This window comes from Nothobranchius furzeri, chromosome 1, assembly GCF_043380555.1.
Source record: "Nothobranchius furzeri strain GRZ-AD chromosome 1, NfurGRZ-RIMD1, whole genome shotgun sequence".
In the NCBI taxonomy this organism is placed as follows: Eukaryota; Metazoa; Chordata; class Actinopteri; order Cyprinodontiformes; family Nothobranchiidae; genus Nothobranchius; species Nothobranchius furzeri.
In genome coordinates this window covers 82,250,018-82,267,379 of record NC_091741.1, presented here as the reverse complement: position 1 = coordinate 82,267,379, position 17,362 = coordinate 82,250,018, and the positions used below count along the sequence as shown (strand labels likewise).

The window sequence follows — 17,362 nt, the reverse complement described above, 5'->3', positions numbered from 1 at the left end:
CCAGGGCTGTTGTTGGGCCAACCAATCACAAACGTGTGCTCTCCATTGCGTTCGACAGGTGTCAACAGATATTGGCGTTGCATGTCTCCTCAACTCCACAGATGGAGAAGTATGAACTAAGCATTAGTTGTTCTAATTGTAATATTCTCAATTAGAGCTAATATTTTTTCTACACAGGCCCTTTAAAAAAACATCTTCAACAGGTAAGATGTTAATTGCTCAAGCCGGGCATACACTGTGCAATTTTTTGACCATCCTGAGTTGATTTTCCTCTTGTACGAGAATCTTTGAGGTCAGGGCGAGTTTGCATCATGTAGTATACGAGAGTTACGAGAGGCGATTAACACCTCACGACCAGCTCCCTATCTGTAACCGTGCAGCCAAACGAACATCAAACCTGAATATGAGATTAAGCTGAGTGCTACAAGTGAAAAAGTCGCACAGCGTACACCCGGCTTTAATGATCCGACTCAAACCACTTTCCAAATATCTGAACTTTAAATGAAAAAAAAAGTCCACCTTTAATTAATTTCTTAAGGTGGACCTGCTACTTCACTAGAAACATAAAACTTTTACATAAAATGTTTTAATTTATTGTTAAATACGTTGATTATGCAAGCAGGAAAACAAGGAAAATTATTTGTAATATTTTTGGTGATAAAATTTAAATACAAAATAATTTGTTTTATTATTAGTATTATTATTATTAGTAGTAGTAATAATTACTTTTCAAATATATTTACTTACATGATAATTCAATCATAGTTCCATTATACAATCGTTTCTTTGAAGAAGAAGCAGGCAGGAGTAGAAACGTACCTGGCCCTACGCCTTAGATGTAGCTCATCCTTTATTAAGGACATTTATTTTTCAATTTACAAAAACAAAACTAATCCAAAACATAAAAACCAGTAAAAGAACATGAACAAACACACTACTGCTAAATAACAGATTTAATATAACCCTAACTAGAAAGAAAAATGTGTTTTAGTTTAAAATTAATGCAGAATTACTGGTGATTTTCTGCATAAATAACACCATTTCAACTGTAAACAATCTCCATGATGCAACACTAGACTTTAAATATGTTTATAAATACATGCATCGATTAAAAGGAGAACACTCCAGCAACAGAATCCGCACTGAATGAGGATTTTTTTTTTTTTTTGCTTTTTTAAACAAGAATGAAATGTTCCTAACAGCCAGCAACCAGATGGCACGCAGAGCTGATGTTTCAAGACAGAGTTGGCCGGGACACTGCGTTCAAGGTTCGCACCTCACTGAGCACCAACAAGTGTCAACTCTCCCAGGGTGCCGTTCCAATTTTCCCTCGCACACCATCTCTGCTTTGCATCAGCATTGCATAACAGCTCTTTCTATGTAAGGCACAACATAAAGCCTCCCCGTCTCCAGCATCCACCCTGACAGCGTGATAGCTTTGTGCTCCTTTATTGGTTCTTTTCTATTTGCTCTTTAACACACAAAAGCAGCAGCGGCAGCAATAAGCCAGACCCCGAGCCACAATCGTTCAGCAGAATAAGTCACCCACAACCCACGCAGTTGTCACCAGACAGAAGAGAACTTCCTCAAATAGTCTCAACCTCTTCTTTACTGCTGAATCATGGCACTGAGATGTGACAGCGCATGACCAATGGAAAAACACAGGTTTTCTTTTCACTGGGGATCAGCATCCAAATGCCCTCTATTAAGCTTATTGTAAATCCTGATAGGTCATTCACTAGAATTGAGCTCTTTTATGTCTTAAAGTGCAGTGTGGCGAGCAAACAGAGACAGTCAGTGACAGCTAATTATAGGGATCAGGAGACAGTGTGTGTTACAAGTGGAGGGGTGACATAAAGCACACGAGTCAAGCAACGACTCTCACTGTAATCTCTAATCCCCGTTATTCTTAGATCCACCTGCCTGATTCCAACTCAGCATTCCTGTATTAGTAAACAGAAGCTGACTGTTTATCGCTGAAGTCTCACTGAACAGACTGAGACTCACAAACAGTGAAGCATATAACAAAACTAATCCATGAACAAAAAATAAACTGCAAAAGTTTGAGCAAAGTCCATATAAACCACGGAAAAGTGACACATTAGCTTAATATTTTAGATAAGATCCCTTTTTTATTTATCAGACTTTACAGCTTCAACAAGATAAAAATGGTAAAAGGCTGGAAGCTATACAGTTAGCTACAGAAATAGTTAGCAGCACATGAGACTCAGGCCATCTCTTAGCCCTCCCACTGTCTTGGGTGACCCCGCGAGGAAAGTTGACCATTGAGCAGGGTTGATGGTTTATCCCTTGAGGTCCACGTGGCAGGGGTGAGGTGGTGCTCACTCCTCACTCCTGCCACGTGGACCCAAGGGATAAACCATCAACCCTGCTCAATGGTCAACTTTCCTCGCAGGGTCACACCCATTAGGACAGTGGGAGGGTTAATTCTACTTGTCTTAATTGTTTACTTGTGTACTGAAACATCATCATTGATGGCACAAGTACTATTCCAGTCCTAAGTAAACATCATGGCTAGTATGCTCAAAGTTCCCAGATGTGTTCTTGCTCCACCCATTTGATCAAGGATGCACCAATGTAAGTTATATGAAAATACAAATAATTAAGTTTAAATAAATAAGTAATCTTATTGTAGATAATTGTGTGTAACCTGTGAAATTTGCTGTTTTTTTGGGACTCTTCACAATACTGTTAAATGCTAGCTTACCCACTGTAAAAAAAAACAGCATTGCCCTACACACTCCTGTTTTGATTAACAAGACACGTAGTGTTCTTCATTAAACATAAAGTAATGGAGTACGGTTATGTCTTGCTTGCTTTCCTGTACGGACTTTCTGTTGTACTTGCCAAGTAAGCAAGAAGATTCTGGCGTAGCTGGGTGTTTAGAAAGGCCAGAGTCCAGACAACAACCAGCCCTTTACTTCCTGTTTAACATTTGTTGCAGTCAAGTCTGCAGACATCCTTTAGTTAGTTAGATTTTTAGCATGTAGTTCATTATTCAGAACAACAGATTTAACCATGAACACCATGTAGGAAGCCTTCAGCTGGGCCCTCTTCAACTACACCTTTTGTAGATTTTTACACATCCTCAGAAGCATTATCCTATTGCAGAAGACGTCTTGGTTTATTCTATGTTTGCACTTATGAGGTGCAGAGATGTTTGCTTCCAGGATTTAATTGAATTCTTTATTCCCCTGAAAAATGAAACAGCTGCACCGTGAGCTCAAAGTGAGATCGATCCACCTCCCTTTCCTGACAGGTGAAGAGGTGGTCTTCTTATATATATTTGAAAAATCTGCACTGCTTTTTCTATCTTTGCTCATTGTGTCATAAATGTTCTATTTTGACTGCATTAGTCTGCAGGCATAGATTTCGGAAGGCATCAGGCCTTCCTGGAGGTCTTCTGCAGACAACGGAGGATTTTAAATTCTAACACTCTTATGAACAGCTGTGGAAATGGATTCTTATAGCATCTCTGGCTGTGTGCAATATCAACTTAGAATGCATGACGGCTGCTTAGATGTGGTCTGAAAGCAACTGGACAAGATCTGAGAAATCAGCCAGTTTTTAAAGTTTTGAAATAAGCTCCCCCCGACCTTTTCTAATGATGAACATGAAATGAGCTGAAGCACTAAGAAGCTACTGTGTTTATTTTCTAAGAGTTCAGGGAACGTTTGCTGAAAGTTCAAACGTCTTGAGGACTATGAACCCAATCAGTTTCTTTCACAGTATTTAATTCAGTCTTTTAACGATTTGTTTTTCACTGTACAAACATGTTATACTGTCAACAAAGATTAGTGCTGCTAGGACTTTCAAATCCGATATAAAGGCCAAAATCTACTTTAAATCTATCTGTTGCATGTGTTTTTTCTACAAATGTGAATCTTCTGAACTATAAATTATGTTTCAAAGAGGCAACAGTTTTCTTTACAAAAGTAAACAGCTAGAATTCCTTAGGTGCAATTTATTTAGCTAGTGGGGGCATTTCTACATTTCACACAGACATTAGCTTGTTGGCCAGTAGGACTAAAACTCATCTCAGAAAGCTAAATGGTAGCTTCTGAGGTATTTTGACAACTGATTTTAACCACAAAACTGGTTATGCACAAACAAGTAAAACAAAATTGTAAAAATGCTCACTGAACCATTAATGTCTACCTAAAAATTTAAATAAACAAAGCTGAGTATAAAGTTTAGAGCAGAACAATACCCAAAGACTTTTTAAATCTAAAAACCTACTATTCTGTAAGTGTTGTCAGCATGCGATCGAATACATGTGGTGTAATCTTGTAGTCTGGGACACATCAGAGGAAAAGACACAGCAGGCTAGTTCTGGTTGTACATTTATATGGATGTCAACTTTACAAAGTAATTTTGTGTCTTGTTTGAAAATACCAATATTTGTCCGTGATATTTTTTTTTAAAACTTGAGATATTATATCAGTACAATTCTCCAGAAGTGTGGGGTATGGGGCATGTTTACCACAAAATTCATAAACGGGGAAGGCCCTATAGCAGGAACCTGACAGTTGACCCAGGACAGGCTGTGTTAGTCTCTGTGTTAGTCAAGGAAAGCCTTGGGATTCCACCAGTGGAGCAGGTGGAGGTTGCTGGGAACCCAGATAATCGAACGAAAACAGCCAGAGATGCTTTACGTAACGGAAGGATAAGACTCACGTACACAATGAAGTGAGGACGTGCAAAACCCTGATGCATGTCCGTTGTGATCAAACATAATGGCAAATGAATTTGTTTTACAATGCAGACTTTTTCTGATCATCAAGGCATAAAAGGTCTGCTGAGACAGTGACACCGAACCTCTACAGCCACAATACCAGAGGGGTGAACATTGGAGTGTTTCTAGAAATGGTTATGAAGCATAAGAATTCACTCACACACACACACACACACACACACACACACACACACACACACACACACACACACACACACACACACAAAACATAGGAGTCAAACATCATATGGCCTTAATTTGACCTCTACAAAACTGAGATAAATGAGGTTATGTTGAGAAATGATGGAGTCATGAATTTATTCCTTCGGTTTCAGTTCTAACACTATGTTAGTTATTGCACAATCCCACATGAGCTGGTAAAATTCCAAATGTGTATTGGAAACTACGCTCACCTGCTACTCTTAAAGTTGATCTCAATGTCTCAAAAGATGGATAATCCAATGTTGTTTTGATGTTTTCTAACGCTGATTATGGCAGGTTGAGCCGGTTGTCCAGTAATCGGAAGGTTGCAGGTTCGATCCCGGCTCCGGACAGAGAATTCTGCTGTTGTGTCCTTGGGCAAGACACTTAACCCCCCTTGCCTGCTGGTGGTGGTCGGAGGGACCGGTGGCGCCTGTGCTTGGCAGCCTCGCCTCTGTCAGTGTGCCCCAGGGCAGCTGTGGCTACATCGTAGCTCATCACCATCAGTGTATGAATGTGTGTGTGTGAATGGATGAATGATACAATGTAGTGTAAAGCGCTTTAGAGTCCTTACTCTGAGAGGCGCTATACAAGTGTGGGTCATTTATCATTCATTTATCTTGAACCAGGTTGATTTAGAAAGTTAATCAGTTGTAATTTAATGAAGACTTTTTGAATGTTTCACTCAAATTCATCCACTTATTCATGAGATATATAGTATACAGTGTTGTAATAGTACTGTATATAGGAGTGGCTTGTGACATGCATGTTGATAAGTAAACACTTCAAGTAGGGTATTCCATTCTAAAGCTAGTTATTTTCATGCCTTTTCATGTTATGGTGCACCCAACTATTTCACAATCCTGGTCAAACCAAGTTGTCTTACAAAGTGCAGCAATGCTTGGCATTCACGCAACATGTTGCTTCATGCTGCTGCAGATCATTGGGAAACGTTATCACTCAGCTGATTTAAGACAAACCAGCAGATCTTTAATCTTCAGAATATTATTCTGATGCAGCTGTTTGTGCTGTTTGATGTAGTGAGCTGCCTTACGTATCTTCCTTTGCTTCTCGTCTGTTCTGGTGGTTAGCAAAACGCAGGTAAATGAACCCAATCATCCCATGTGGGAACCATGATCAGCTGGGACTGATGCTGCATCTCCGCTACTCAGCACAGTTCATCTTGACTCTGCTCTACATGATTTGGGTGGTTTTCTATTACAACTGAGAAACAGCTCTAATGGGTGGGCTCATAATTGGGGGGGGGGGGGGGGGGGTCTTCACCTGACACAAAGGACATGGTGGTGATGTGAACATTCTGCTTAGTCAGTGCCTTTTTTGTCAGACTCTGAAAAGAAGAGACCCAGAAAAGGCTGTGGGGCATCGAGGTGGAAAACACTGGAGCAACCAGTGACTCCACCTGTCCAATCAGTGACCAAAAGTCTCATTTTCAGTCTCATTTTGTTCTTAAGGTTTGTGAACTGGATACACAGAGTTTGAAAGCAAACAAGTAAAAATACCACTGGGGCTTTAAAGCATATTATGAAATGCCTACATGCCATATACCAAAATTAACCATTAGACCCAATGAGCTATTACAAAAAGTAAGTAAACTTTCACATTACTTCAAGTTCACTAGTGGAATAGTTTCTTTCAAATCAGACACCGCAGGTCACATTCCAGAGGGAAAGCTCAGCCTTGCATTCACCTTTGACAGTTGACTGTGGAGGCTTCGTGGCAGGACAGTCCCCACACATCATCTATTGACAAGCTGGATTGCTTGTAGGCCTTCAGGGCCAGCGGGGAAAGCCAGTGAAGAGTCATAAATGAGAAGAGGCCAGCATTATCGACTGGGTGCTGATGCCTGGAATAGAGCAGAAGATGTAGAAATGGGTGAGGTGTCTAAAAGTGTGGAGCCCACACAGAGGCGCTACGCTGTCAGAGCAGACTCGCATAGGCTGCTGAGAAACAAGTGGCGCGTTTGCTCGCCAGAGTCAATAACAGGTGAATCATACCTGCAATGTTTGGATAGTAATTTGCAGTCGTCACAAAAATCTTACAGAGAAGTAAAAAGAGGGGTGGGGGGGCACAGAAGTGGTTTTATCTAATAGCATATGTTCAAACATGAGGCCGTGCATCCCTGAGAGATAGGACCAAACCACACCCTAAAAGTCAGCACATCGGACAGACGGCTGGAACAATTAGCTCTTTCATCTGTGCCAGCCAAAGACTGTCACATTTCCACTTTCCTGACTTAAGGTCAAAGATGGGATTTCATAGTTTCCGTACTTGTGTGTGATCCTGAAGGGCTTTAAAAACTGCAGGCTTTCACGGTAGCGTCCCGGTCTCTTCGGCCCCCTCTCTGTCGCTGCGTCAGCCTCCTCCTCCTCCTCCAGCGGTTGCGGGGAGGACAGTGACAGGCCCTCCACTCGGCCAGCTGTCTCCAGGGCATCAGCAAACATGGCAAACACTCTGTAAAGTATAAATGCAGAGTTAATTAACTGAGAATCCATTTCTGAAAAGGAAAAACACCACTGGTGATGCTTCTAAGAGCAGACAGTTGCCATTATTTTAGTATGTTGCTCCAACAGTTGTATATTTTAGAAATACCTCTAAAATTTAAAACAGTAAAAAAAAAACTGTGCTGTTTTATCTGCTTTTAAAACACTTTTGCATACAAGATGGAAAAAATGGAAAATATTCATTATCTGCTGTGACAAATTATGATCAATGCTAATCATAATCTGGATTATTGGAGATAATACAATAACATCTTATTCAGCACCTGTATTTACTGATCAGCGTTTTTTCCTCCTTTCTTCTACTAGATTTGTTCCTCGGTTATTATTGGAGAATTCTATAACTTTGGAAGCTTAAAAGTGTCATATTTGATCTAATTCATGATGTTAGGAGGTGGTGTGAAAACATTTTACAGAGTGATTTAAAGCTTTAGACCAGGCACACACATTTACAGACTCTTAAACTGTAAAATATGTTCTAGGTTTTTCTAGAGTCACAAATCGGGTTGATTATTCAGATGTACAGCAGGTGCTCGGTTATCTTTGCCTGGAATGGTTTAAGACGGATTTTTAAGGTACATAAGAAATACTCAGCTTGACATTTACAGCCAGCCTCTCAATGGATAGATAAAACACAGTAATCTACCTGCTCTGTCTTCCTGTAACCCGGAGAGCTATTACAGAGGAGCGGTGTTTTGCTAAATCAGCCTCAGAGATGCATATAGTCTCAGAAAACCACCTTGCTCACAGGTCACGGCCCCTCTCAAGCATACAGTGCTTATCTATTTAAAGACGGTCTGCCTGACACCCCAAGGGCTCAGGAGCAGACATCTGAGCTGTCTGACCAGCAAACCACCACAGATCCGATCCCTCCTGCAGCAAAAGCTCTTTTACGAGGTCAGCCCCGCTTGGGGTCTGGGGGCGCAGATGGAGCGTCCAGGGAGTGTGCTCAGTGACGACAAAACTTTTAGTCAATACACGCAGCCCAGCTGGGGCAGAAACAGAAAGCAAGAAGTTCTGCTGGGAAAAGTACACAATGACTCCTGATGAGATGGAAAACCACTAGGTCTGGGGGGAGGGGGGGATTCTGCAGCCCTCAGCACCTACATCATGTGAAGTTTGTCATATGGCTGTGAACTCTCAGAGATTTCTTCAGGAACAAAGACATTCACTGTAGTCAAAAGAATCTTTGCAGCTATGCATTCTAGAACTCATTTAACAACAGCACAGAACATTATTAGGATTATGTATGGGTCACCTAACCTGTAAGTCAAGTTTGGACAGCTTCAATAGAGAACGTCTGCACTTTGATTTTATGGAAAAGGGGAACAAACTTTAAAATAGATTTCAAAATTGCTAAAAAAAAAACAGTAAAGTTAACGCTAGTGTCCTCTTTTAGTAAAGCCTTAACTCAAATAAAAGTTAAGTTGTGTTCCGTTTTTCTGTTTATAGCTGTTACTGGTCAGACATTACTCCTCTGTAACTATGCGTTTATTTTTAAAGACTAAACCTACACATCACCGGTCCGAGGTAAAGGCCTCAGTTGCACTCCCGGCTGTTACTGTCTGTTATCACTTACATTCAAGTCAGCTTGGTTCGGGTCACCTTGGTAGCAGTTCTGATGTCAGAAGTGTTTAGAGCAGCAAACACTGGAGAGGAATGACCATAATGACGCCTCCTCCATCAGAGTTACACTTGTTCCTCTCCGCTCGGACACATCCTCTACAACCAGCGGCGAAGCTCGGCACTCGGATAAAAACACAGGCTGAACTGGGAAAACTTTCCGCCTCACGTGTATCAAATGCGTGCCGCCTCCTCCCCGCGGCGTCCACGGCTCAGCCTCTCTGTCACAGCACGGCCTGACATAACAGTCACACGCCAGCCTACAGGGAGAGGAATCCCCGTCATGGCTCTGATGTAATCGCGGCTTCGCCAACCGCTGACGCCGCTGTGCGGTCACCTTGGTAACCGCATTGGAAACAAGGAAGTTTAAGGGGTGAGGGCGGGGCCAGTTACAGAACAGCTAACCGGTCGGTCTTGTTTGTGTTTACGTGTTTACACGTAAAAGCAGACGGAACAAATGAAACAGAGAAGCGAACTAATTTGTGTCTGGTTGAAATTTGAGACCGAGCAAACCAAAACCTCCTTCTCCAGTCCTGGAACATCACTTTAAAAAAATATAAGTCAAACGAGTTAAAAGTGTGTTGCTGTTAATTTCAATTTCTTCTTCTTCTTCTTACATTATTAATTGTGATGTTATCCAATATTAGCGCTGCTTCAATATAACAATTCTACATACACAGTCCTGTTATTATTTGCCCCTTTAGCTAACAAATACTTGCTTTTTATCACACTAAAATGATTCAGAAATGGAAAAAAAATTACTTTGGAAAAAGATTACAAAAAATCATATATATATATATATATATATATATATATATATATATATATATATATATATATATATATATATACATATATACATATATAATAAAGCACCGTTATCAAATTATCTAAAGCAACTTAGACCAAGGCCTATATGAAAAAGAAACCAAAAGCCTGAAATCAACTATCTACTAGACCTAATTTATGACGAGATCCTACAGAAAACTACATAAAATACAAATGTGTGTTTTTGTGTGTTCCGAGTTCCAGGTTCTGTTGCCCAGAGGTCCACTACCGGCAGTGTCCATCCCGACCTCTTGGCCCCCTGGATTGCATGAGGACCTTCAACAAAAAGGGTGTGTAGACTTGGCACAAATGGCGTTGCATGGTTTTATGAATGATCTATAGCTTATTAAACCATACAGCCAAACTGATTTTACAACCCAGAAATCACAAGATCTCTCAGATAATTAATAAGGTTTTGCTACAAAACATTTTGCTTATATTACATCTTTTCATTCAAACTGTGTCATGTATAATCATTAATTTAGGAAAATAGAATCAATTTAATTTTTATAAAACTATATCCTTGACTCTGTCTGAATTAATTTGAAGTGTGTGTTCCCTGAATAGTCAAATAACCTTGAGTAATGTTAAATCAAACATTCAAAGACCAATCAGATTGATAAGTCAGATTTATGTGAAATATCACATCTTATTGATCATTTAATAAATGTAGCTAATCTTCACCGCTACATATTATGGACCACAAATGGCTTTATTGATAGTGGTGGTGCTGGGGTCAACATGATCTAAGTTTTACACTGATTTTCAAAATTTATATAATTTACATAAAATTGTGACTTATTTGTCAAAGAAATCATGAATGGACCAAAACTGCCCATAAGAAAATAGATGGAGGACTTGTACCCCCTTGCCCCAAAAATTACATCCATGTTTGTGTGTTTTGATGAAAAGTTTGTGTTTATTAGAAAAACTGCTGGCATGTATTATAACAACTGTCCTCCATTCCCAGGTTCAACGGGGTAACATAAATCAGCAGTGTTCCACATTGCCCAGTCTTGAGTAGCTTAAGAGATAATGAGGGGACCTCATCACCGGGCTTTTGGGCTGGAGAGTTTATTCACTCTCAAACAGTGAGGACCTTGAAGTCACTCATAGGTTCCAGTGTGATGTGTTCAGGGGCAAAGATAAAAAAAATTGATATACTTAAGTGTTTTGGAAGCTACCTCCAGTGTGTGTGTGTGTGTGTGTGTGTGTGTGTGTGTGTGTGTGTGTGTGTGTGTGTGTGTGTATGAGTGTGTTCATTCAGTGCATTTCTCATCTTATCTGAAACGAATAAGTAACCCAATTTGAGTAAAGGTCCCAAAGCATCAGCTGCAGCAAAGAGGGATAGAGTCTGGTTTCTCTGCCTATTTGCAGGACAATGAAACACCACAAGCCTCCAATTACACTTGTCAACCTACGAGTCCTTGTACGATGACCATACCACCTCTTACCCATCTTAAATCATGTTGAGCTTGAGCAGATTTTGCTCAAATGTGAGATTACCGGTAACTCGGAGCGAGAACAATGCACCCCTCTGAAGGCTGTAATTACAACTTCAACAAAATATAATTGTGAAAGCTTCAAGAGTCTGACAGAGTCCTTGGGTGGAAGCCCGAGATCTCTTAATGGCCACAGAAAATTAGGAACATTTTGTGTTGTTTTTCTCTAAAAATCAAAAGTGTACGAGTAGGTGAGGAGAAACATCTTTAGTATTAATTAATATTATTGCTCTAACTTTAGTTTTTCTCAAACTGAGTAATGACATTTCAAGGTTTAGCAACACGTTTGCAGTCTGCATTGTGTTTGACCACCATAATAATTGACCATGAAGAGAACATTTGCTTAATAACTGCACTTATAGTGACAACCAGTACCATTCCATAAAACCTCCCAGAATGCACCAGTCCAGGCACATTAGTCTTGAATTCACAGAAGCTGTTTGAAAATTATCTTCAAAATGTCTGGGCCCCCTATGCACAAGTGAGTAAGAAACCTCTCTCGTTCCTTTGCTTATCTCTTACCGTGCAGATGTTCCTGTCTGAGGGACTGAAATCATAATTTGTCAAAAAAATAATAAAGTGCTTGCATGTCAATGAAATTCCAACAGCTCAAGGATTAAAAATGGAGAAGAAATAAACAAAATGAACCCGCGACTAAGCAGCATCCAAAAGGGCTTTTGATGTTTGGTAACCTGACGTTGTTAGACGCTGCTGCTTCACAGAAACACACCGTCACTGACAGGGAGACGTTCCTAACAGCGCTTTGGTAAATTCTCCTTCCCACTCTATTAGCCGACTTCGTATTTTTCTTATGTAAATGATAAGACCTTACGCTCTGCTCTCTACAAATAATAGCTTCACTGAGATGCCCTAATGCAACAAAGAAGCAGAGGAATGGAAAATTATCTGCTTTCAGCTTTGCACAGGAACTGGACAGAAAAGCACCAGTTACAGGAGAACAGCTCAGGCGGTGTACGGTCGCAGGCGGCTGAAATAAAACCTGGTGAACTGGGCCAGTCTGGAGTTTCTGTGGGGGGAAAGTTCAACATTTGCACATTTGCTTGGAAAAGCTTGCAACATATTTGAGGTTGAGCAAGAAGAGCTGATCCTAATTTGTGTTTAAATGTTGTTTAGTTTATTTACAGCATCATCATTACATAAGACAATATACTACATCTGCACAAGCCCATTACAGGAAACTGGATGTGGAGAGGTCACCGCAGGTAAGCTGTCTGAAGCTTTTAATCAGGGCTCAGTTGCCTAAAGGTAAAAGTCTTAACAATTAGCCAGATATTTATTGACAAACAACAAACACATAATCCCAGCAGTCTACATAATCAATAACAAATGATTATCTGTGCTTTCTATGTTTTTATCTGTAAAGATAGAGAAGTAATGTAACGTTTTTAAACTTTTTATCAAGCTCATTCCAGATCCGTGGTCCTCTGTACACGAGACTAAAACTGGCACACATGAACTTTATTTTTTTCCAACAAACTGGCTTTTGTTCCTGGTTGTAAAGGCGTGCACAGGAAGTAAACTTGGAATGTGATCACTCAGTTCGTGGTTGAGGGTTTGAACTACTTGTACATTATGCTAGCATTCTTCATAGATAGTCCTCAGAAAGGCTCAGAAGAATGTCACAGCTAAAAAGAAATGCTCTGGTCGTAGGAGACATGCAGGACTTTTTTCGAGAGAATTTTGTCTTTTTAAAGTAAGATGGAAATTTATGACGCCATAAGTTGCTACAGTAACATAAACAGTGCTGCTTTAAGGTCAGGAGTGCAGAAAGCAGGAGAAAATGTGTCAGCTCCAAACGTAAAGACGCATGTTTAGGCTTTATTGTCAGATAAAGAGTGAAGAAATTCATCAATGAGGTTCATCACCACCTTCTCCTCATTCTGCTCTTTCTACCAACTCTTCCTTTCCAGAGATCCACTGATGACCTCTTCCTAAATCATTTTGTCTTTCCTTTTCCTCACATTTAAATCACATTTTTTCACTTTTCCTTATTTTACATTTTAACTTTTTTTTTTGCTTGTGAAGCGCCTTATGATTTGCATCTTGAGATTATTTCTTCTCCTTCTTTAGACTGGTTGAAGTCTTATTTAAAACAAGAACAAGACCCATGGCTGTTGCTGAAGAAAATATGTGAAATAAAAATTGTTTTACTGTTTAATGGTTTGTGCAACAGTAATAAAATCCTTGCTGCAAGAACGAGATAGAGGAAAACATAGATCTATGTCAGTCAAGTCCGTGTTTTTGTTCAGAATCATGACGTTTTTTCTGAATTCATTGGGTTTTACCATTTTTTTAAATAAATAAGCAAATTAAACATTATAGGTTACTAAAAGTTCATTTTGATGATCAACAATCAGTAGAACATAACATAGCCCTGCAGACCGGCTGGCAGCCTTCTCTGCACGCCTGGTAGACAGAAAAAACACAAGTAACCATGAAGACAATCATTGATAGGGTCTCACTTTAGTGAGCTAAGAAGTTTGCTGAACTTCTGCAATCAATGCTCTGAATGTGGACTTAGCTATCAACCCCCTGAGACATTTAAGATAACAGCAAAGCCTCGGTTTATCCTAGAGCACAACACAATCACACTTTCTCTTTTTTTTTTCTAGCGGCACTACATGATTGAAGACGAATGCTGGGACTGATGGACATACTCTGTGTGACGGGAACAGCTCTAGAATTGAAAGTGTGAAAAGAATCCTCAGTAAGCACCTGGAATGTTCTCATAAACGTGATGTTTAGACTCGGTGCTGAAGTTCTGTCCTTTGGTTTTTGCATTTTTGAAGCTGATTATGTTTTGTTGAGGATCTTGAAAAATTAGAGCAAAAGGGAAAACTGTAATAAATTAGATTATGACCCCGTAGCTACTGTTGGGTGAGATTGTATTTAGTTCACATTTGCTCTGAACACTTATCTACAACAAGCAAGATGTTCTTGTGGACCTCAGAATCAGGATGAGCAGTGTGATTTGTGTCCAGGTTGTAGGACATTGGACCAGATTGTCACCTCATGGTCAACTGTATGGGTCCAGTGGTTCCTACAACCAAAGCAGGAGCTGTGCTCACATTCTTGGCTACTGTCTTGAGTTTGCTCCCTAAGCAGGCTGGCTCCAACCCTGCCACCCTGGTCTCAGATCCTGTTTGTGGATAGAATCCAACAGGGTAGTCATGGAGATGAGGCTGTCTGGTTTAGGAAACTTGGGGTTTCCTCTCTGCGTTTTGCAGATGATGATATTTTGTTAACTTCTTCAGGCCATGATCTTCAGTGTGCAACGGGGAAGTTTGCAGCCAAGTACGAAGCAGCCAGGAAGAGAAGAGTCTGCTCCTCACAACCTATGACCATGCCCAGAACACGGTGAAATGCTTCTTAAAGTGTCTTTGCTTCAAGAAGAGCAGTTTGAGTAAGTTGGTGTATTGGTGCACAAATGGTGGTCAGGATAGAATGATAGGTGGACTGATGGAAAGGTGAAGTTCTCAGTATACACTCATCTATGGTCCTCACTCCCTAAAGTATTTCTGCCAGTCTTTTACACTGTGTTTTATTTTAGAATTTGGTAAAATCAATTAAATCTTATCAAGTATTTTCAACATGTGTTTTTGTTCAATCTACAACCTTTATTCCTCTATATGATTTTATTTATTACTTATTTTCTAACTTTTGTCATTTATATTAGCTCTTTTATTATATTTTTACTCATTTTAATCCAGTGTTTCCTCTGTAGGGGCCCTCTGCCCCGGGAGCGGTGGTCGACTGTAGCTTCCTGGGCGCTCTATAGGTGGGGGTCTATGCTCCCCCTCCACTGAGCGCCCTGACTTAGTGTGGAAGACCTGATGCTGCCGGGGCAGACGGCTCCTCTGATGGCGTTTCCTTGCCTTACCATACTTGGCTCATCTGGACTCAGCCAAATATAATTTTTACGTGTGTGTGTGTGTGTGTGTGAAAGAGCCTGTGTGTGTCTGTGCGTGTGCGTGCATATGTCTGTTATTGTTTTTAACCTGTTATGGGAAACTGGGGTCATTTTGTAAAGCACTTTGAATCGCACTTTGTTTGAAAAGCGCTTTATAAATAAATCTGATTGATTAATTGATTTTCAATTCTTGCTCCTATAATGAATGTGTCCCTATTGAGGGACAGTAAAGAGATGCTCTATTCTATTCTATTCTATTCTATTCTATTCTATTCTATTCTATTCTATTCTATTCTATTCTATTCTATTCTATGATCCCAAAGACAGGTGAAGAGAGCTCAGAGTAGAAACATCGCTCCTCCATATCAAAGAGTCAGCTGAGACGGTTCAGGCATCTCACTCAGATTGGTTGCGTTCCACTGGACATTTTCCTGTGTTGTCCCATTATAGGGGGGACACCCCAAGGCATAACTCACTAGAGGAAGTGTATATCCCACCTTGCCTGGGAATGTCTGGAGATCTCCCAGGAGAAACTGGAGGATTTCACTTGGTAAAGGGATGTCTAGGTTTTGCTTCTTGAACGTACCTCTCAGGATCTGAGGCGAGTGGTTCTACCATAACCTGTGTGAGTGCTCAATTGCAGATGGGTGGAGCCGAGGAGCGAGCAGCTGCAGCAGATTCTCCATCAACCGGTCTGCGCTTAAAAGGAGCATGGAGACAACCCCACCTTGCCAAATGATTTGCTCACTTTGGGTATTGCTCACCCTGAGATCGTATGCCAACTCAACCTAAAACCTTTTTTGGTCTCCGCTCTAGTCTCTCGAGTTCCTAACCCCTCTTCCTGTCTCCAGGTATCCTTCCCACAACCAGCTCTCCAGCCATAACCAGATGGACCTCATCTCTGGACCACGTCCTCCCTGCCCAGCCCGACCGACTCGCTCTCCACCCCTCACACTGCACTCGCCCACTCTCTGGAGAACTTCTCTCGAGCCCGAACGCTCCTCAGACCTGACCACCTACCTCTCCATCTCCAGTCGTCCCTCCTCTAAATCGACCACCATGTCACGAGCCTGTACGGACCCTCGCCTCACTTTGACGGCGCTCCTTTAGTTCTCCTTTACAAGAATAAACATTGTTTCTCATTTTTCATCCTCTACCTGTGATTGATTCTGTATGACCTGGGTCAGGAGACTTAGCCAGAACATGACAGTACCTTATGAAATTGCCAAAGCAAAGTTGGACAAGGACAAGACAGATGACAAATTGTGACCAAAAACAGCATCACATATTGTGCATTTTTGGTTTCAGCAGTTTTAGGACAGTATTAACAGAATCAACTTCATAGCTTAACGCAAACCAAATTCTTCCCTTTTGCACCCATAACCCAGCTTTTCTAGATACGTAAGTGCTGATAACATCATGTTCACACATAGGCACCATACGTCACATTCTGTCCACCTAGATCCATCCATCACAGTAAATATTAGTTAACCTGTCATGTTTTAATGGTTGGAAAATAAATTCTTACTTTTACAAACCTGACTCTTTTCTTGAATCAAGACGAAGTGTGTACAATCCCTGAATAAACAAAGAATCCTAGAATCTTCTGATTAAACATCCAAAGACCAAGCAGGCTGATATTCTATATTTATATAGAGTATCACAGCTTATTGGTCATAAGTAAAGGTAACATATTAAGCTCTTAAAGCACTACATTTACCAACTCTTACAATATTTTGTTTCATTGCATTATTGTTAATGATGGAATAAGTCGGCAACAACTTCCTAATTACGTCACCACAAGATGTGTCTCAAGTACGTTTTGATAGTTGAGCACGAGTCACTGATAAATGTCTGTGACACCAAAGGCCTGAAACAGGTTTGTCTTGTTCTGGTTGTACGTGCCATGAATAAACCCAGTGATCTTTGTTCATGTCCTGTTAAAAAAACCTTCACACTGTTGCCTAACTGACACACAAAGGCAAGTAAAGATAAACGTTAG

At 40.5% G+C, this 17,362-nt stretch overlaps 1 protein-coding gene across 1 annotated transcript in view; it reads right to left on the bottom strand.

Annotated features, from left to right (window-relative positions):
- Positions 1-9,289, bottom strand: part of wu:fb13g09 (ATP-binding cassette sub-family C member 5) — a 38,346-nt gene extending 29,057 nt beyond the window's left edge. The window contains exons 1-3 of the mRNA XM_015949649.3: positions 9,056-9,289; positions 7,247-7,429; positions 6,666-6,821 (exon numbers count right to left, since the gene is read on the bottom strand). Coding sequence (XP_015805135.1) covers positions 6,666-6,821; positions 7,247-7,419 — 329 coding nt within the window. The 5' untranslated portion in view covers positions 7,420-7,429; positions 9,056-9,289. The remainder of the gene's footprint in view (positions 1-6,665; positions 6,822-7,246; positions 7,430-9,055) is intronic.
- Positions 9,290-17,362: the final 8,073 nt, after the last annotated feature.